Raw genomic sequence first — 21922 nt, forward strand, 5'->3', positions numbered from 1 at the left:
GTGTATCTAAGAAGCCATAATAAGGGAAATTAGAAAAAAAAATTGTAATAGAATAAAAATGAAAAGAGAATTTACCAGAATTTGTTGTATGCTGCTGAAGCTGCTTAATGCAATTAAATACAGTGTGGAGTCTTGAATAGGTATGAAAACAAATAACGGACACTAGCATAAAATTTTGTGAAATTTGAACAAAATTTGTACTATTGTTAATAATGCTATATCACTTGTTAACTTCCTGTGTGTGTTTACAGCACAGTATTTCTTTATATTCTCAGAATTGGATTAGAAGTTTCAAGCAGGGCTCTTTGTACCTTCGAGAGGCCAAAATATGGAAGAGCCAGACTCGGCCCTGGACCTCTTTTCAGCCTGACCCCAAGCCTACTACCTCCTCTTGCTTTTAGGATTAAGTTTTCCCTGCAGTTATCACCACCGCCTGCCCCCCACCCCCACCTGGGGCCAGTACCTTCTAGTACAGGAAGAATATGATCTCAGTGCAATCTCTGCACTGGGGCTGCTTCATCGAGCATTTGCAGAACGCACATGGCTCAACACCAGCACCGCTTTTCTATCGTGGAGAAAATGGTGGGACTCTGCCAGGAACGGAAGAATAGAAGATGAGAGGACAGGAACTTTTAAAAAATCTGCCAGCCAGTGTGCATTGGGAGTACTTGGATTGAGCATTATATTGAAACTGTGGGAGGAAGTGTGAGGTTGTTTCCTGCTCTCCAAGAGCTTGAAACCTAGTAGAAGTGGAGGGTGGAGGGGAGGGTACAAAAAGAACTTGGAGAATAAGGAAAGACACAAACTCTGAGTGTAACAGGAGTTCAGGAAAGGGGGAGGTCAGAGGAATTGCAAATTTATCATAAAAAAGTGGGACCTTGGGCTTCCCTGGTGGTCTAGTGATTAAGAATCTGCCTGCCAGTGCAAGGGACACGGGTTCCATCCCTGGTCTGGGAAGATCCCACATGCAGCAGAGCAGCTAAGCCTGTGTGCCACGAGCACTGAGCCTGCGAGCTGCAACCACTGAAGCCGTGTGCCGTTGAGTCCATGCTCTGCAACAAGAGCATGAGAAGCCTGCTCACCGCAACGAAGAGTAGCCCCTACTTGCCACAACTGGAGAGCGCCTGCGTGCAGCAAAGAAGACCCAGTGCAGCCAAAAATAAACACACAAACAAGTCTTTTTTGGCTGCGGAAAGAAACCATATTGATAAGGTGTTATTTCCTAGGCTAACTGATGGATAGAGAGATGTTTGTGGTATCATTCTGTAGACTTTTTAATATGTCTTACGCCTCTCGTATGGTTCATTTTTGTGGTATTTTTGTTTTCATTGAGATATAGTTCACATGCTAAAAAATCCACCATTTTAACGTGTACAGTTCGTAGGCTTTTTACTCACTAGTTTGTGAAGCCATCATCACTTTCTAATTTCAGAACATTTTCATCACCCTAAAGAGACCCACTGGCTTCCCTGGTGACTCAGTGGTAAAGAACCCACCTGCCAATGCAGGTGACATGGGTTTGATCCTGAGTCACAGGATCCCCTGCAGAAGGAAATCGCAACCCTCTCCAGTATTCTTGCCTGGAGAATCCCATGGACAAGAGGAGCTGGTGGGCTATACAGTCCATAGGGTCACGACATGTCAGACGTGACTTGTCTGCTAAACAGCCACAAGAGACCCATTAGCAAGGAGTTCCTAATCCCCTCTCCATCCAGTCCTAGGCTACCCAACTTTCTATCAGGATTTGCCTATTCTAGACATTCCATATAAATGGAATCCTACAGTATGTGGCCTTTTGTGTTTGAACTCTTTTCAAGGTTTTTCAAGTTTCACTCATGTTGTAGCATGTATAAATACTTGACTTCTCTTCCTTTCTTTTTTTCTTTGCCCAGATGTCTTTATTTTTCAAAAAGGTCCTTAACTCTTTCTGAAGTTTCCAATGGGTTAGGAAACACTTTTAGCTATTGCTATTCTTAATTCTATTATTTGGTTTGGAATAAAATTGATTTTTTAAAAATTTATCAATAACACCTTACTGTTCACTTTCCAGGTAATAATATACAGTTGACCCTTGAACGACACAGGCATGAAGGACCCAGTCGAAAATCCACCTGTAACTACAGGCAGCCCTCTGCATGTGTGGTGCCCTCACGCCTCGGTCCCTTAGAGCTTGTGGTTCGTTTGTATCTGTGCTTCTGCAGCGGCAGAGTCCACTGTCTGTGGATCATGTAGTACTGCAGGATTTCCTGTTGAAAAAAAATCCATGTACAGGTGGACCTGCGCCATTCAAACCCATGTTGTTCAAGAGTCAACTGTATATATTTTTATTGTGGTAAACTATATATAACACACAATTTACCATTTTAACCTTTCTTAAGGGCACTATTCGATGGTATTAAATATACCCACCATGTTGTACAACCTTCGCCGCCATCCATTTCCACAGCTTTTTCATCATCTCAAACAGAAACTTATACCCATTAAAAAATAACTCTCCATTCCTCCTGCCTAAAGTCCCTTCTAAACTCTCTTCTACTTTCTGTCTGTATGTATTTGCTAATTCTAGGTACCTCATATAAGCGGAATCATATAATATTTGTCCTTTTGTGCCTGGCTTATTTCACTTAGCCTAATGTCTTCTAGGTTCATCTATGTTTAGCATGTGTCAGAATTTCAATGCTTTTAAGACTGGGTACTACCCCATCATATGGATATATACTACATTTTGTTTATGTTTTTGTCAGTTGATGGGTTGTTTCCACTTTTGCAGTATTTTGATGCTTTTATGAACATCCATGTATTCATTTTTGTGTGAACCTGTTTTCAGTTCTCCTGGGTATATAGCTAGGAATGGAGTTGCTAGGTCATATGGTATCTCAGTGTTTAACTTTTGAGGATCTGTCAGCTGTTCTCCAAAGTGGCTGAACCATTTTCCATTCCTACCAATAATATATGAGAGTTCCAGTTTCTTTATATTCTTGCCAACATTTGTTATTTTCCATGTTCTTTTAAAAAATTATTACCATTCTAATGGGTATAAAGTGGTATCTCATTGTGGTTTTATTTGCATTTCTCTAATGACTACTAATATTGAGTGTCTTTTCATGTGCTTATTAGCTGTTTGTATATCTGCTTTGTAGAAATGTCTATTCAGATCGTTGCCCATTTTTAACTTGGATTGTTTGTCTCTTTACTGAGTTGTAGGTGTTTTCGTAATCTAGTCTGGCTGCAAAACCCTTATTAGATACACGATTTGCAAATATTTTCACCCATTCTTTGCGTTGTCTTTTCACTTTCTTAATAGTGTATTTGTTGCACAGAAGTTTTCAATTTTGATGAAGTTCAATTTAATCTGTTTTTTCCTTGGTTGCTTGTGCTTTCGGTGTCCCATCTATGACACTGTTGCCTAATCCAAAGGTAAAAAGATTTATCCCTATGTTTTCTTCACCGAGTTTTATAGTTTTAACCTTTACATTTAGGTTTTTTATCCATTTTGAGTTAATTTTCACATCGGGTGTGAGATAGAGGTTCAGATTCATTCTTTTGCATCTGTTTGTCCCACCACTATTTATTGAAGACTCTTCTTTCCCCTTTGGATTGTCTTGGCATGCTTGTCAAAAATCAGTTGACTATAGATGTGTGGGTTTATTTCTGGACTCTCAGTTCTAGCCTGTTGATGTGTTTGGCTATTTTAAGGTATTATGTTAGTACCAGTTTTGATTATTATAGCTTTGTCGTAAGTTTAAAAATGCAGCAATGTGAGTCCTCAATTTTGTTCTTTTTTTTCAGGATCGTAATTTGGTTCCCTTAAATTTCTATACAGATCTTAGGATCATCTTGTTAATTTCTGCCAAAAAAGGAAGTTGAAATTTTGAGAGATTGCACTGAACCATAGCAATATTAAGCCTTGCAGTCCGTGAGCATCAGATGTCTTTCCATTTATTTATTTTTTTCCCCCATTTCTTTTACTGATGTTTTATAGTTTTCAGTGTATAGCTCTTATACTTCTTTTGTTAAATTTATTCCTATGTGTTTTATTTTTTTGGATGCTCTTGTAATGGCGTTGTATTCTTAATTTCATTTTCAGATTGTTTTCTCCTAGTATATAGAAATGTAACTGATATTTATATGTTGCTTTTATGTCTTAGAACCTTACTGAACTTGTTAATGAGCTCTGTTTTGTGTTTATGTCTTCCTTAGGGTTTTCCATATAAGAGCTTATTTCATCTGCAATTAGAAATAGTTTTACTTGCTTAATTGCCTTGTCTAGAACATCTAGTACAATGTTGAATGAAAGTGATGAGAGTGGAATCTTTGTCTTATTCCTGGTCTTAAGGAGAAAGTTTTTAGTCTTTTAACATTAAATATGATGATAGCTGTGGATTTTTCATAGATGCCCTTTATCAGGTTAAGGACATTCTGTTCTATTACTAGTTTGCTGTGTATTTTATTATGAAAGAATTCTGGATTTTGTCAAGTGCTTTTGATGCCTCTTTTGTGATGATCATGCAGTAATTCTCCTTTATTTTATTAATATGTTGTATTACATTGATTGGCTTTCATATGTTAAATTATCTTTGTATTTCTGGGATAAATCCCATTTGGTGGTGTGTAATCCTTTTTTTATATGCTGCCAGATACTGTTTGCTGGTATTTTGTTGAGGTTTTTGTGTTTATATTCATAAGGGATATTAGTCTATAGTTTTCTTTTCTTTAAATATCTCTGTCTGTTTTTGTATCAAGGCAATACTGGCCTTAAAGAATGAGTTGGAAAGTGTGTCCTTTTCTCCTATTTTTTGGAAGAATTTATGAAGGACTGATATTAATTCTTTAAACGTTTGGAGGAACTCATCAGAGAAGCCATCTGGCCCTGGGTTTTTCTTTGTGGGGGTTCATTTTTTAATGCAAGGTGCAGAAGAGTATTTATAGTACAATTGAGGGGAGGGTAAGGGAGGGAGAGAAGAGTCTTTTTAAAGCAGTATCTGTGTGTTTATATTAATACAGAAAAGGTTTGAAAAGATCCATAAGAAAAGATGATACACAAGCAAAGGTTATCACTGAGTAATGAGATGGAACTTGTCTTCTGTTCCTTTTTTTTATGATTGTGAACATGTACTACTTTAAATTAAAGGACAAAACGAAAGCAAAAGGCTACTTCAAAGGGCCAGCATTTGACCATGTGCTTTTTCACCTTCACGGTTAGATGCTAGGGCTGAGTACTCGCCACTGGCCTGTGTCCTTAGGACCTCAGTCTAGTAGGCCCTGCATCTCCAGCTCCACAGTTAGCTGTTCCCCCTCTCTTTAAACCTCCAGCAGCGCTGAATTACTTATCAATTCCCTGAAAACACCCCCAGTTCTGAGCTACTGTGCCTTTGTAATCCTATGCTAACCCTTCCCCCTTTATCTGCCCAATTAATCTCTCCGAATTGGCACTTATCCTTTAAAACCCCTTCCAAATGTTTAGTAACCTGCCTTTGTGAATATCTCCCACCTCGCAGCTCACTCCCCTCCCTTGAATTGTCCATCCAATGGGAAAGTAAAAATCTCTCTCTTCTGCTGCCTCTCATACATTACGTATATTTTTGTTATTGAATTTTATGTTTATTAGTATTAGTTCACATATATGTCTTCCCTAAAGGTACAGTTTTATTCAAGCTCGTATCCAAGAAGCTTAGCACAATGCTTGGCACGAAACAGATGCTCCAAAATATTTGAATTGAATTCATGCAACAGGAAGAGGCATCTGAGTAGGATGGGCAGTGAGCGCCAAGGCCAAAGTCTGAATTCCTGTAACCTGTTCTGGTTTGGCACGAGGAGGACTTATGCTCGGAATGTAGTTGAATGAATTTGGCAAGGCTGATAATGGAGGTTCTTAAAAGCTAAGTAGAGTAGACTTGGTAGGTATATATCGACAAGATGAATAACTCCTCTCACCTCCTTGAGTCTTTGCTCAAATCTCTCTCCTCAGTAGGCTTACCTTGATCACCTGAGAGGAATGGACCAAGAGCTTGGGGTTGGTAGATGCAAACTATTACATTTAGAATGGATGAACAACAAGGTCCTAATGTATAGCACAGGGAACAACATCCAATCCCCTGGGATAAACCATAATGGAAAAGAATGTATATATGTGTGTAATTGAGTCACCTTGCCATTACAGCAAAGATGGGCATAACATTTCAATTAAAAAATGAAACATTCACCCATCCTCTGACGCCTGCACTCTCGAGTTGCCTTTCCCTGATCTTCCTCCTTTTCCTACAGCATGTATCACATTTGATATAATTTACTTACTCATTAGGTTTTTTATTTATTGTCTGTCTCCCTTCTTAGAACATAAGCTCCTCTCACTAGGGTGGCCTTGTTCACCGATCCTTCCCAAGCACCTGGAACATTGCCTGGCACATGGTTGGCACTCAGTAATTATTTGTTGAGTGAATGAATCCTAAATTAATAAACTTCAGAATCTTGTCCAGAGCAGGCACAGGCAGCTTAGGTATAGTTGACATGGCTTGTTTCTGAAAGAAAAGTCTGATCTTTAAAACTGCTAAGATAGTGTCATCTATTTGTAATGTAATCTGGAGCAGTGCAAGGAAGGGAGGTGAGGGAAAGCAGTTTCTCTTGCCTTAGTACATTGCCTTAAGGTATGTTTCCTTAGACACCAAATTGGGAAGTAAAACATGAGTCCATTTGAGTTTATTTCTTGCCTAGAAAAATGTTATTTCATGTGGTGATTAATTCCTGTGCTTTAATAATTTCTCTCTTTCTTTCTTCACAGACCTTTGTAGTATTAAACAGAGGGAAAACTCTCTTCAGATTTAGTGCCACGCCTGCCTTGTACATTTTAAGTCCTTTTAACCTGATAAGAAGAATAGCTATTAAAATTTTGATACATTCATATCCTTTTCTGCAAATGTGGAGTGAATGTAGCCATTGTGTGTTCACTGGTATGTGTTTCTGAATGTCCACCACCTAATTGTATATTAACTATTTTATCATTGGTGTAGATGACTATTCCTCCAGTCAGAACTTCTGCTAAAGCCTTAGCTGAGCTTCCGCAGATTCTTTTTTCTTAGGATGATATCACGGGAATCTGGAATTTTCTGGGTATCATTAAGAGGGACAAGTTAAGATGGTAACTTTACTGAAGTCTTAATTTTTAAAGCACTCAGACTAGTAATTTCATAACAAGTTGTATTATTCAGCTTTTTACATATTAAAGCCCATATTAGAATTTTTGAAAAGCTACTGTAAATAATTGAGCAAGTGTTTTAGAGAGCTGCTTTGATTTCTTAAACCACAAACTTAGGAAGTAAGATAATGTCTCAGATTAAATGGCCTCTTTGGTGCATAGGTTTAGATCTAGATTGCAGGATTGATATGGATTTTTTATATATATTTTTGCCCCCCTTAAAAGAAAACGCCAGTTTACTCATGCGGCTTGACTTTGTATCTCCTTAATATAGGAGAGCGTATGACAGAGGAAAAATTACGCGATGGGTTTAGCAACTTCACTTAGTAACTTTAAACCTTCATGGCTGGTGTTTAATTTGACGATACTTAGTCCCATGCTTCAGAGTTTTGTATCCTCCAAGTAGGATGAAGAAACCAGCAGTTGCTGCTTCATAAACAGGTTTGTTAAGCTTTTGCACCTTTTGTTTTTGTTAAGAATTTAGCAGCCTGATCTGGAATTTGTGGGTCTTATAAGCAACATAGTTCTGAAATCTAAAGATGTATAAGAAAATAAATAATTCACAATGGACTCCTTTCTTGTTGGATCAGAGGATGATGTTTTTTTCTATTCTAACTAGAACATGTTGTTATTCCCTGAAGAAAAATCCAGCTGTGGGAAGAAAAAAATCCAGCTGTAAGAAGTGTTCTAAAACTCCACTAATAGAATGAAGGTAGTGAATGCCATCAGCAAGAGAGAGTGAATTAGTAACAAATGAGATATGACTTCTGTGCAGTTTAAGTAACTCATATTGATCTAAAGCAGTTTAATTCTTCTCAGTAGACAAGAATATGGAGAAGGAAATGGCAACCCAGTCCAGTATTCTTGCCTGGAAAATCCCATGGACAGAGGAGCCTGGCAGGCTACAGTCCATGGGGTTGCAAGAGTCGGACATGACTTAGTGACTAAGCCGGACAAGAACAAGAAGGGCTGAGCAAGATCTTGGATGGAATCGAAATGGCAGCAAAATGATTTGCTACCCATAAACATTCCTGGACACTCTCAGAAAGATCAGATGAATTTGCCTCATTACCTAATTCTTAGGAGTACGGTGGTATAGATGTCCTTAAATTCCTTACCCAGTCCTTACCACAACTGGTTTCCCAAATTTGACAGATTCAGCAGACATTAACTGTTGCTTTGCCCTGCAAGGACACAGCCCTTTGAAGGGCTATGGGAAGAAAGTAAACTATTAAATACAAGAACATTTTCAAATAATTGGTAATGCAAAATAATTAACAATAAATGACTCCTCAATAACATAGATAGATTTAATTTGTTTTTCTCATCCAATGACTTTGGCATCTGGCAGAATGCAAGATTTCTGGTTACTGGGCAAAAAGATATTTAGAGGCATAAATGGTAATAAGGAAAAATGTTTATCCAAAAGGAGAACAATGACAGCCCTTTTGAAAAAAAGAGTGACCATCCTGCTGTGTCCACTCACATTCTCTGGCTGGGTGTGGATACATATGGTGGCACTGATATGGTTCATGGTGGTGGCCACAGTTTTCATTATCACCTTGCCTTTTCCTCCTCTGTGCTTTGTCTCCTTTCAGGTTACTGATTTTAATTCTCATGATACTTAATGTGAAATGTATTTGCTTCCTGAGGATAAAAGCAGGCCAGATTTTGTATATTCTGCCTTGACTCTTTTCTACAGTATTTAGCATGATCATTATGTGCACTATTTTGACCAACTGTGTATTCATGACTTTTAGTAACCCTCCTGACTGGTCGAAGAATGTGGAGTAAGTAGCTCATGTATTTATTTTTCTGCTCGCTTGTTTTAAATATATCTAGTCACTGCATCTTGCACTGCACAGCATATCCGTCAAGGAAGAAAATCATTTGCCCACTTTTCATGTGACAGAGATGGATGAGGATACATGTGGAACTTAGGAAATATCCTTAAACATCAACTCGGGAAGTTATTATTTCTAGGTTATTACCCATTTTTTATTTCACTGGGTGAGGATACATCTGCAATTTAAGAAGTAAGTATCCTTAGAAGTCAACTCTGGGAATTATTGTTTCTCGATTATTGCCCACATTTTATTTCACGGAGTGGGTGAGGATACATGTGGAATTGAAGAAATATCCTTAGAAATCAACTCTAGAAAGAGAAAGCCAGCCGTGGAAGTGACGACTCACCACCTCTGCCCTTTCCTATGGTAGCCTGTGTTAGCCAAAGCTTTAACTGGCCCATCACCATCTTCTACCCTCAATTCCTGATGATACTGCCTTTTTCTCCAACTTTAGCCTTCCTTTTCATGTTGTTTCAAGTGAAAATTGGCTCTGGGGCCTCCTTTCCTGGTTCAAAATGATCACATGCTAGGTGGCAGTACAGAGCTATTCCTTTGTGATGCCCTTCAGGACCCAGTGCCACATTCCAGCTTTCGTGGTTTGTGCATTTAGTAATTTTCATTAGATGCATCCCTTTCTCTTCCTCACTTCTTTCTGCTGCATCAGCTGTGTCCTTTCTGCTTTGTCTCTGTTAGTGAGGCTGCAAGTGCTGTCTTAGAAGGTTCATTTAAAGTTCCTTTCTGTTTAGAAATTGCCTCAAGCTATCCATTTTTTCGACAGGTACACATTCACAGGGATTTATACATTTGAATCACTAGTGAAAATCATTGCAAGAGGTTTCTGCATAGATGGCTTTACCTTTTTACGGGATCCATGGAACTGGTTAGATTTCAGTGTCATCATGATGGCGTAAGTTCTCTGCTTACTTTATTGCTGTTCTGGGTGTGATTGTATGTGTGTGGTTATACCCTTGGGTGTGTTTGTATGACAGTGTAAGTGTGAGTTTATGGGCTTAGTTGTGTGAGGAATTAAAGGATAACCATGTAAAGTGGTATGGACATATGTCTGATTCTTATGAAGACCTCTTGGGGTTCAGGCAGTGACAGGGTGTACATATGGGAGAGGATGAGCAGATGGGAGCAAAAGTAGCAAGTGATTTTCTATTGCAACTCCCTTATATTTTGTTTCCCCCTATAACATTGACCAGGGTATACACAGTTATCACTAGGAGGCCTTGGTGAAGACTTCATATTTTTTAGGTGTAAACCTTAGGCTGGAACTCAGTTTCCTGGGCATATTATGTTACATGTAATTTCTTGAGGCTGTCCAGATGTTACAGAATTCAGAACACATTTTAGAGTCAAAGCATAAGCCAAGTATCCAATCTGCTCACTTCCTAAAGAATTGCTGACCAGAGCCTCAAACTATTATTACTTGGGATCAGTGTAACTCCACATTGGCATGCTAGCTGCTCTATGTAATTAATGTTGTTTTAACAATGAAAATGCATCTCTTCGGGAAACTTAGATGGTGATAGAAGAGGTGTAGCAGACATTATTTGCATTTTCATGTTGGGGAAAGTGTTTTGTGGTTTGGTAGGGGGTGAAGGTATAGTGTAGATTGTGTGTGTTTGTATGTGTGCACGCAGATGTGTAAGAGATTGAGTGCATTTGTATATGTTTGGATCTGAGCATCTGATGCAAAGATGTATTTCAACTATAAAGTGTGAATGAATGATATACATTGAACATTTGAAACTGGAACTTTGACTTTCTGTTATATTAAGAAAATTTCTAGCTTTCCAGCGTTATGAATACACTGGTGTGTGTCCTTGCTAGGCACAGAGCTGGTGATTAAATGAACACTTAACAGAATATTGGCTCTGATCCCATGATCTGTGTTTTTCCTGTATGTCACAAGCTAAAACTTCATATGTGGGCATGACTGCAATGATATGCAGACAATTCTTGGATAAGTCATATATGCATAGATTTAGGCATTTTTTCCATTGTCAACTAGGAAGTTATTTTAATGTAGATTTGTTTACATGGGGCTCCTGCTGCAGAAATCTGTCTCCTTTTCCTAAGAAATTGTTCACAAAACTTGGAGACATAAGCCTTTGAATACCTCCTGGCCTTCCTTTTAACTGGAAAAAGAGAATGGACTAAGAGTAGTCATTCTGATTGGGATCTGCACATCATGATGCTGCGTGAGAAAGCCCCAGGAGCCTTCTGGTGGTATCACTTCTTTCAAATACACTTTGGATTTCTCCTTGCCCAACTGAAGAAAATAAAATGTGTTCCTTAAATGCTTATATTTGAAACTTTTCTTTTTCAAGGAAAAAAATGAAATCATATCTTGCTTATAAGACCCTTTCTTACCCCTATTCTCAAACCCTCGCCCAGTGGTACCATTACAAGTTAACTTTGGTTTGATTCTGCAGGTATATAACAGAGTTTGTAAACCTAGGCAATGTTTCAGCTCTACGCACTTTCAGGGTTCTGAGGGCTTTGAAAACTATTTCGGTAATCCCAGGTAAGATGGCCCGGGGTTGGTGTTAGGTGTTGGGTTAGGGCCCTGACGTGACGTATTGTACTTTTTGTTTTGTTGTGGTTTCGTTTTTTTTCCTTTGGTGTTTGTGTTTGTGTCCGTGTTTGTCATTTGTGTCTGTGCGTGACCTCCCTTACTACAGATATGTGACAGAGTTTGTGGACCTGGGCAATGTCTCAGCGCTGAGAACATTCAGGGTTCTCCGAGCTTTGAAAACTATCTCTGTAATTCCAGGTGAGAAAATTTAAACACCAAACTGACTTTGCCTCATCTCCTCTTATCTCCTCCATTTGCTCTGTCCACCACATCCTGAAGCAGCGTCAGCACAGCTGAGATGGCCTTGCATTTCGCATGTTTTTCCCAGGAGATGTTCTCTGGAATGGCTCTTTGGTCCTTAAGCCAAAGTTGCTCTGACAGTGCTTGCAAGGCATGCAGCCCCCATTCCATCCATGCTCTGAAAAAGCACGTGCTTAAGAGTCACTTGGATCTTAAGATACCTGAAAAATTGTCACGGAGCTAGCTGTCTGTTTGAATATGAATCATTTGCTTCCTGGCCTCGTGGAATTACAGTAATTTTAACATTCACCGTCATTCCATTGCTTGTGATTTCCAGGCTTCCTGTCGCATGGTTTGCTGATGGGATGTTATTTGAAGAATTGCACTTTTACTGTTACTGTGTTAATGGAATTATTTAATCACAGAAGAACCCTTATCCCATTGACTAGTCCAGTGTTCCAGACAAATTTAAAAGCCTTGGTGTTAATGACCTGAACTTTGATAATCACTGTATATCACATACTGTTGCTGTCTAATTCACTAGAATAAGAACCAGTAGATATCTACTACATATATATTCAGAGACCATTCTCAGACATAAATCCCAATGAAAGCTTATGTAGGTGCCATTAAAAAAAAAAAAGTCAAAGGTAAGATAAGATATATCTAAGCACATGGGCAAACAAAAAAGTACAATACTTTACAAGGAAAAAAAAAGTAATCAGGGGCTAGTTGAGAGGTAGTTGATTGACAGTCTTTACATTTTTTGCCTCTTTTTCTTGATTCTGATTGAACTAGCCCAATAGTTCTTAACCTTTTGAAGGTTTTGTATCCTTTTGAGAACCAGGTGAAATTTCATAGGCATCGCCTCCCCAGCAAAGCCCATCGATGGCCCCCTGAGGTTGAGATCTATTAATTTAATTCAAATTCTTGCTGCTCAGTAATAACTATCTTTCAGAAGGCCAGTCTTAAAATCTGGAAGGAAAGATATTTAGTAGGCTAACTAACATGGCAGAAACATGGCAGAAGTCTGGACTGTGTTGTTGCTGGTTGGACTTTGGTTGTATTCAGGAGTTTTTAGGGAAGGAAGACTCCCAAGAGGCCAGGCTTTCCGCTGCAGTTTTGTAGAAACAGGGACATGAAGAACAGAGGCATCCTATTCCTGGCATCACATGGCTCTTCTTGTGGCTGCACCAAAAATACTCTTTTTTTCTCCTTTTCAACGTTATCTAGATATCAAATGCAGAGAGAGGGAAGTACAGAGGTAGAATTCTGCTGACTGAGAACCTTAGGGAGGTAAATCTCAGTTTCTCTACTTATAAACATGAGCCATGAAGTGGACCCATAAATTACGGCCCTATTGTGAGTGAATTACTTTATTTTTAGCAATGGTAGCTTACTCCTTGTCAACCAGAGGCTAGATGTCAGTGGAGTATATTCTTTTTTTTTTTTAAGATTTTTTTTATATGAACCATCTTCAAGGTCTTTATTGTATTTTTTACAATATTGCCTCTGTTTTATGGGTTGATTTTTTTGGCAGGCAAGCATGTAGGATCTTAGCTCCTTGACCAGGGATCGAACTCACACCCCACACATGGGAAGGCAAAGTCCCAACCACTGGATCATCAGGGAAGTCCCCTACAGTATATTCTTATTGGCAAAAAACTATAACCGTGACTTGTCAAAGTTTAGTTCTTAGCCATTTTATTAATAAATCTCTTTGACAGAAAATCCAGCTCATTCTCTAGGCGCCTTTATGAAGCTTGTTGATGGCAGCCTAACCCTTAAGCAGGCCTTGTCTTTTTTTTTTCTTTTTGTAACACATCTGTACCACCAAGTCTTTACTGTCATTTTTCCTTTGGTCTCTTTCCTCCTCTGGCCTCTTTTAAATATGATGCCATGTTTTCTACTCACTTCCCCCAGTGTACTCCGCAAGGCATCTGTCCCTTTATGTTCTTGTGATCTCAAAACTTCTCTTCCAGAACTAAATTGGAAAGCTGTGCTCTCCTCACTAACTAGGGCAGCAGATGCTATCTCTGCTCCAGCTCTTAGCCTCTGTCTCTGTCTCTGCTGTATGATTAACTTCTGACCACAGCATTTCTGCAAGATAACTCTGACTGATGGCACGTTATTTATCCTTAATGCTCTAGTTTTATAGGTATATATTAATGTCTAGTTTTGCATTCTGTATTATAAATATATATCTATAAACACAGTGCCTGGCCTGTAATAGTCCTCTATAAATGATTTTAGCAGTAGCAATTATAAAGAAGAAACCTAAACCCAAAGAAAGAGTTTGTGTGAAGATTTAGACACCAACTTTGCAGTTTAAAATAAATTATTGGATTCCCATTTCTAGAAGCACCTCCTAGTTGAGCTAGCTTTGGGGGGGTTTTTGACAATAACGTTAAGGAATAATAAAGTCAATGATATAGTCAATTCTTAAAGTGTGACTTTTTATCCCAAGTTCTTTTGCTCCCCATTCTACTTCTGGAGGGCTGTTGCCCTGTGCCTCCCTGCCTGTTACCCAGGTCTCCTTCCACGGTGGGGAACCTCAGTCTGAGTCAGTGGACCTGAGCCATCTCTTGATTGGAAATTGGAGTCATTTTGACTCTGCAGTCACAGAGCAGGGCCATAGCTACCTCTGAATAAAAGCCATTGCTTTGCATACCAAGTTTTTTCATCGGCCACTTCAGTGGAACTGTCACTTTCTTTGCCTTCTGCTCCCAGTTTGATGGTACGCTTTTGCTGAAGCTGCCGAAAACAGAAGTGAGATCTACCACAGAACTGACAAGGGACCTGTAAAATCTCACAGTTCTCAACTCCCTTTTTGAGAGTTTTTCCTCTCCTAGAGCACTTACCCTGCTCACCTGGGCTGATGTTGTCCTCCCTCTTAGCATCTTCGGTAGATAGTCTGGATGTGTCAGGGCAGCCAGGACTTCCTGAAGATTGGAGAGTACAGTGTATCAGTTAGCTCCAGCCTTTTATACAAGATGCTTCAATTTAGACCCTTCTTGTGGCTTAGAAAAGAGTGAACTCACATTCTGATCCTCTTTATTTGCTGACTCAAGACTTGGATACCTATCATTCATGATTTCCCTTTGCTTCAGAGGACTCGACTTGAAGAACAGTGCCACGCGAACTGTGCTAAAGGGACCAGTTACAGGAAAAGACCCTTTGAAAATTTCTTTTGCTCTAGAACTTGCCAGATTCAACTTGACATTGAAGTATTCAACTTGACATTGAAGTATTCTGTATAGAAAGCTGTATGTCTTAAAACTTTGTTTTTACTTTGTATGTATCTGGGTACAAAAGGAACTTCTAAGTGACTGTCAGAAGTTTCATCCTCTGTGGGCTTTGGCCACATGCCCCAGGACTGACATGCCCCCAAGATACGCTGGACATCTTAAAGCGGGTTTCTGAGAGTTTCCTTAGAGAGTAGCACTTACTGGTATAAATAAAACTGGTTGGGAGGGCCTCACTGTTGGTCCATTTTCATTTCCATCATCATTGAAATGGCCTCTGGAAGCACTCCTTCTGTTCACCATTTTGCTCTCTTTAGAGCTGTAATTTCTTGATTATTTTTCTCTTGGGTTTGATATTTCTCTGCTTTCATTTCTGTTACCTTCTCTCTGTCTTTACTTGTGGTATCAGATACAAAGCAGGGAAAATGAGAGGTCCTCCCTCCCACCCCGGTATTCACAAAGACAGCATTTTTTTAAAATGTCCCCATTATGAATGTAGCAATTTCTACGGCATAGTAAAGGGGAATAGAATGCGTTTTAAGACTGTATTCAGACTTATTGTTTCTTTTAAAATACTCTGGTTATTAATCCAGTAGCTTTTGTATTTCTCCTTTTTCCACATTGTTTCTTCGGGTAGACAGCTGAAATTTACCACCATGGTCCTGAGTGGAACACTGAGGGCTCATGGGATCTCTCTGCCCCCACTGGGAGCTAGTTTCATTGTGGTCAGACTTTGTGATACGAATCTATCTGGTCTTGAGTAAAGAAATCTAGGGCCCCCAAGTCTCTCGCACGTTACTCTTGATCTAAAGAACCTCTAAGAACTATCACTGCGAGGACTGAATCTGCAGCAGAGAAGAGTGATTGGGCGCAACTGTACCCCAGGACTTGTCTGGATGAGCCAGATTGTGGGACTGAGAAGCCATTCCTTCACTATTGTGAGGGCCGCGTGTTAACGGCTGTTGAGGCCTGTTCCGATGTTCATTTTGTAGGAGGAATAGCTCATGTGGCTTAAAACCCATTAGATTTCTCAACCTGAGTCACAAACCAGGAAAGATAAATTGACTATTTATAATCTGGCGTCAGCCTGGTGGAAAATCTTGATCCCAGTATGCACAGCTGATTTCCCTGGATTCCAGCACGTAAGCAGGCTTTGTTAATTTATTCAAGGGATCACTGGGCATCAGGAAATGAGATAGGAGGTTCAGAGGTGCCTTTGGACATAGGGTGGAATAAAATTCTGTGGTAGCAGCTTCACTTGCTTCTCAGAGTTCTTTAAGTGTCCCACTCCTGTCTGGGAGCTGACCTTTCTGTACATTAGGTCCAGCTGCCTTTCCTTGTTCTATAGTAAATATATTAGCTGCTTCTGCTCGGACACATCCCAGTGCTAGTTAATGTTAGCCTTTTCCAAGAGTTCTCGCCGTCAACCTGCCCCCACGTGGCTTCTGTTGCACGCTCTGTTGTGTAGGAGTCGTTTGAAGGAGCATTCTGCTCTGCTTTGGATGGTCGGTTTTCTTGCTTGTTCTGGTATATGGTATTGTGAACCAGCAGAGGAAGTAGACAGCTTATCCTTACAGCCAGAGCAGTGGCATTCTCCAGTCCTGCATGCATCAGGTCAAGAATTCTGCCAGCAACTTCTTACTTTTTTTGGCCTGTGTTGCTGGTTGCAGGGGGAGGACTTTTGCTTGGCTGCGTTAACTAGTATGTGGCAGCCACTGCTAGCCAGACTATGAAGGTTAAGCTTAAGAAAAGCATTGAGGGCGTCATCTCCTTAAATTGGCATTGATGTCTGCAGATATGGTCGTTTGCAGTTATCAACTCTTATGGAAGGAAGAAGAGTCTTGGCTGATGCCTGAGTGAATGCAGTGACTGTTTACATTGAATGTTGCTGAGTCATTGTGTGCTTACCTTCACTACAGACATCGGGCTAATCACCTTTCTTCTTCCTCTGCCTCCCTCTGATTTTCTCCTAACAATCTGGATGAGAATCTTAGAGAGCAAACTTTTTGGATGGCCATTCTGTTATTTAGTGATCAGTTTTGTTTAATTAAGATTTGTTCCTTTGTGGCCCTGTGAATACCATTTCCAACTTAAGTTTCTATTTTAAACTTCTTGAAAGCTGAAAGAACTTCACCAAGGTGTTGATCAGACCTCAAAGCAGAACACTTGAAAAATATATTTTAGCCTTCTGGACTCATGTTTATAGATTTCATCAGCAGTGGCCTCTGGTTAATGGAGAACAGATGTTGAACCAGCTGATTGTGGTCCATCCCCAGAAAAACGAGGAGTTCCATGTAGGATTGGTGTCTTAGTTGAACATCTCTGGTTGCAAGTAGAAAGATACAAGCATCCTTCAAGGACATTGAAGGCTGGAATGTTTTGGGGCTTCTGGAAGCCAGTGAAACCAGAACACAGAGCCAGAAAGCCCCAGACACCAAGGACTACCTTGTCTTCATATTTCTTTTCTCCTTGCATCTGTTTCCTTTTTCTGTGTCTAGGCATACTGCCTTTACTTCTCAGAAATATCCTTATATAACGATAGAATATGGCTACCACCCAGCCCCCACTTTTATTTATTATCATTCCCACCACATGAAAGGCTACTGGACTCTCTCTTGCCCCATTCCAAATTCCTGGAATTCAGGATCTAGATTTAGGTCAGATGTCCATCCTGACATCTAACTACGAAGAGAAGGTCACTTCCTACAAACAAGGCTGCTGGGAGCCTGGCCTTATGGAATAGAAGATGGTTTGAGCTCATTGCCTGGAATTTCCTGTTGTATGGGGCTTGGAACTGTCCAGAAAGTTCCCAGCCAAGGAAAATCAGATTAGACTTATGCTCAAATTATATGTTTTTAAAAATGAATTAATGTCACAAATGCGTTGGTTTGACTGTTTTAAAGTTTTATCCTCTTGTTACTGATACAGATGACAGCTAACAACTCAGTTCATGAAAATAGAAGTAAAAAGTGGCTTGAAACTGTCATCAGGTGTTCAGATAGGTGATTGTCTGAGCCATTCAAGAGAGATTGCTCTATGAGCTCCTCATAAAGAAGTCCAAGAAAAGAAACTTTACAGCCATTCTTCAGTGACCTATCAACTACTCTTTTTTTTTAAATTTATTTTTTATTGATGTAGAGTTGAATTACAACGTTGTGTTAATTAGTGATGTAAAGCAAAAGTGACTCAGGTATACATATATATACATTCTTTTTATATTCTTTTCCATTCTGATTTATCAACTACTCTTTAAAAAAAAATTACTCTTTTTGAAAACATAACTGTCATTTTAGGGACCTAGAATTGAGTTATTGACCCAATATACACCTGCTTCAACCCAACCAAATGTAGTGAAGGACTTCTCTGTTCCTTAGCAACTTACTGAAATAAGTTCCATAACATGGGGACAATTTTTCCTTCTCTATAGCTGCCTTTTATTTTATACCACCAATACCTTCTTACCTAACTGCATGATAACGAAACACAGTTTCCCAGAACTTTAGGAATAAAAGATTGAAACTCCAACTACTTAATCATGAACAAATATCTCCACCCTACTTTTAAAGACTCTTAGCTCCTCCACTGCCCACTGCCAGGTGCTCTTACGCTTACCCGTGTTCGGTGTATGAGAAAATGAGGCTGGGAGGTGCCCTTAAGTTTGTTCCGAGACACAGTGCATCTTAGATAGAGGCTGAGCCAGGACCAGAACTCCTGCTTTCTGATTCCTGCCTTGTACTCTTTTTGCTCAGCCCTGTGAGCAGAAGGAATCTGGCTTGAAATGCCTTATGTCCTGGAGCCCAGGCAAGCTCTTCCTGATCCCTTTGGGGGCCACAGCCTCCAGGAGAGGCCCACTCTGTGAGAAAGCCCAGGCCTTTGCACGCTGAGGTCTCTACAGTCTAACTCTTAGCTCTTTTTACTTTAATTTCTCTTCCATGTCTTTCAGGATATCTGTGTAAGAGAGAAGAAAATTTCATATGCATTTACTCTTTCAATAAAGAACTTAAAAATATATTAGGTGTTTGGCCAAGACCACCACAACATTGTAAAGCGATTATCCTCCAATTAAACACACATACACACACACACACACACACACGCACATACAGAGTAAGTGCCTGCCTTGTGACAGGTCTTGTGCTAAACGCAGCATCCATTACCACTCTCAGGCTTAACTTTGAAAATTCTAGCTGGTTACTTGCAAAATACAGCAAAAGAAAAGTCATGTCCACATCTCCCATTAGATCACCATCGTACAAGGTTAGCCACGCAGTGATATTATCCCAGTCGTATCTCTTGGAGGACGGCAACATGTGAATAATAGTGATAGCTAACAAGATATAAGTACCCGGCGGTGTACTTGGTATTTAATATTCATTATCTTATTTAAACCTCACAACAAGCCAACGAGATTGGTATTATCAGTACCTTTTTACAGATGTGTAAACTGAGGTTCAGACAAAAGTGGTTAACATTTGAGTTATTTACCGTGTGCCAGGTACTGTGCTAAGGGTTTATATGAGTCGCGCTTAGTTAACGCTCACAACAGCCCTATGATATTTAACTATAAGTATCCCCATTTTAGAGATGAAAACACAGATCCCAAGAGGTTAGGTATATTGCTCAGGCCACACAAGTAAGTGGTATAATTCGATTAAGATTAGTAATTATCTACCCAGACTCATACTTTAGAGCCAGGATCAGGATTTCTGTAGGATTTCACTGGATATTCTCGCTTTCAGAAGTAACTTAGGGATAAGCTCCCTCTTGAGACTGTGTGTCATGGCCCTGTGTCTGCTCGTCCGTCCTGGTGTTTCAGCCCCCAGGAGTGCTAAGTGCTTCCTGGGCCATGTCTTACAGGGAGCGGATGTGTGGGCATGCCCAGGAGAGCCACATGTAGACTCAGTCTTGATCCAGACATCGTGAACCCACAACCATACTTTTCTTTGTCTCCTGTCCCAGATCTCTCCCTGTGCGGTTAAGAAATCTGCCTGCAGATTTACATTTGAAACAGTGGCTTGCCTTTAAGCCGCCAATTCAAGCGGGTTTTGTGTTTTTTTTAAATCTAGGACAGAAAAAAGATCATAGAGAACAGGACATATATGTGATGCAGAAGACGTGTATTTTTTTAGTGAAAAGACAAACCACAAATACTGAATTGATAATAATTAACCTTTTCAATACATTGGCATTTCCAGAGCTCTTGGGAAAATATTATTGTACCTTCTCACCTATTGTTGGCTTTGAAACTTCCCCGTAGTTCTCTTTCCAACCCGGACGCCGCCTCTATTCCTGATTTTCCATTTGTTTGTTCAGCTAATATTTACTGAGTACCTGCTGTGGGCTAAGCCATACAAACACAGCTGTGAACAAGACAGATATAATTAATTATGACCATGATAAATGCTACAGAGGAAACTAATAGGTGCTGTTAAAATAGTCATAGTAGGGGAGGGAGAAGAGTTGTGAACTCAGAGAAGGCCTTCTGGGGGAGTTGCTGTTCAGCTGAGTGGAGGATGAATAGGATACAGGCAGCAGGGACAAGAGAATGGAGGAAGCATTCCAGGCAGAGGGAGCAGCAATTGTGGAGACACCCGGGCAAGTAAGAGCTTGACTCATTTGAGTCGCTGAGAAGCAGTCAGAGACAAGAAACTACTTCCAGGAAGAAAAGAGCCACATACTGGAGAAGGGACTTTCTTTTCCAGAAGTATTGACTCAAAAATGGTTGCTCCTGGGAAAATTGATAATATTACTGACCCATTGTCATTCCTGTGGTATAAAAGATGAAGTGGCCATGTTTTAAGGGTGGTCCTGTGGGGAGGAGTGGCTGAGGGGGAGGTTGGGGGAGGTGGGGAGGGCTGTGGGGCGACTCTCACTCTGGGGGTTCTCTCCCCTCAGGCCTGAAGACCATCGTGGGTGCCCTGATTCAGTCCGTGAAGAAGCTGTCAGACGTGATGATCCTGACAGTGTTCTGCCTGAGTGTCTTTGCCTTGATCGGACTGCAGCTCTTCATGGGAAACCTGCGAAACAAGTGTGTGGTGTGGCCCATCAACTTCAACGAGAGCTATCTTGAAAACGGCACCAAGGGCTTTGATTGGGAAGAGTACATCAACAATAAAAGTAGGTAGCCCTTTCTCTGCACGAGTGGGGAGAAAGTCTGTCTCCAGTGCCAATGACGGAGCTACCCCTGGGCTGTACAAAAGTGCCTGGCCAAAAAGAAAGGCCAAGACTGATGGGAGAAGCTTTGTGAACTTTCTCCCATTCCTTGAGGTCAGATTATCTTCAGAAGCTTGCAAATATCAGCCCTCTCACCCCTTCTCTCTTTTCTCTCCCTTTAAAAGGATAAGTGAAACTTTATATTTTATTCACATGTACCCCTAAACTTTTGCTTTGAAAAATCGAGCTTAGAAACTTGATGAAAAATCATTTTTTTCCCCTAAGATATTTAAACATTTAGAGTATACCTGGGCTTCCCTGGTGGCTCAGACAGTGAAGAATCCACCTACAATACAGGAGACCTGGGTTCAGTCCCAGGGTTGGGAAGATCCCCTGGAGAAGGGAAAGGCTACCCACTCCAATATTCTTGCCTGGAGAATTCCATGGACAGAGGAGCCTAACGGGGTGCAGTCCATAGGGTCGCAAAGAGTAGGACAAGACTGAGAAACTTTCACTGTTCACTTAGGTTTCTTAATATTACTGAGACCTTAGCAATCAGTCTGGTCTAGGGAAGTCGGTTAATCTCCAAGTAACTGTTTGATCCTATCACAGTTTAGGAGTTTTAACAAGTTCATTTCAGGAACCAGAGCACTTGGGTGTT

The 21922-nt window shown here is 40.2% G+C and overlaps 1 protein-coding gene across 3 annotated transcripts in view; it reads left to right on the forward strand.

The window, feature by feature from the left end:
• Positions 1-21922, forward strand: part of SCN8A (sodium voltage-gated channel alpha subunit 8) — a 195889-nt gene that overhangs the window by 94143 nt on the left and 79824 nt on the right. For 2 of the 3 annotated variants that reach the window (XM_043447084.1, XM_043447083.1), the window contains exons 3-7: positions 6779-6897; positions 8893-8982; positions 9818-9946; positions 11730-11821; positions 21004-21225. In XM_043447084.1, coding sequence (XP_043303019.1) covers positions 6779-6897; positions 8893-8982; positions 9818-9946; positions 11730-11821; positions 21004-21225 — 652 coding nt within the window. Of the gene's footprint in view, positions 1-6778; positions 6898-8892; positions 8983-9817; positions 9947-11480; positions 11573-11729; positions 11822-21003; positions 21226-21922 lie in introns of all 3 variants that reach the window. The other variant, XM_043447085.1, reaches the window with a different exon arrangement.

The sequence above is a fragment of the Cervus canadensis genome, chromosome 25 (genome assembly GCF_019320065.1).
Source record: "Cervus canadensis isolate Bull #8, Minnesota chromosome 25, ASM1932006v1, whole genome shotgun sequence".
Taxonomy (NCBI): domain Eukaryota; kingdom Metazoa; phylum Chordata; class Mammalia; order Artiodactyla; family Cervidae; genus Cervus; species Cervus canadensis.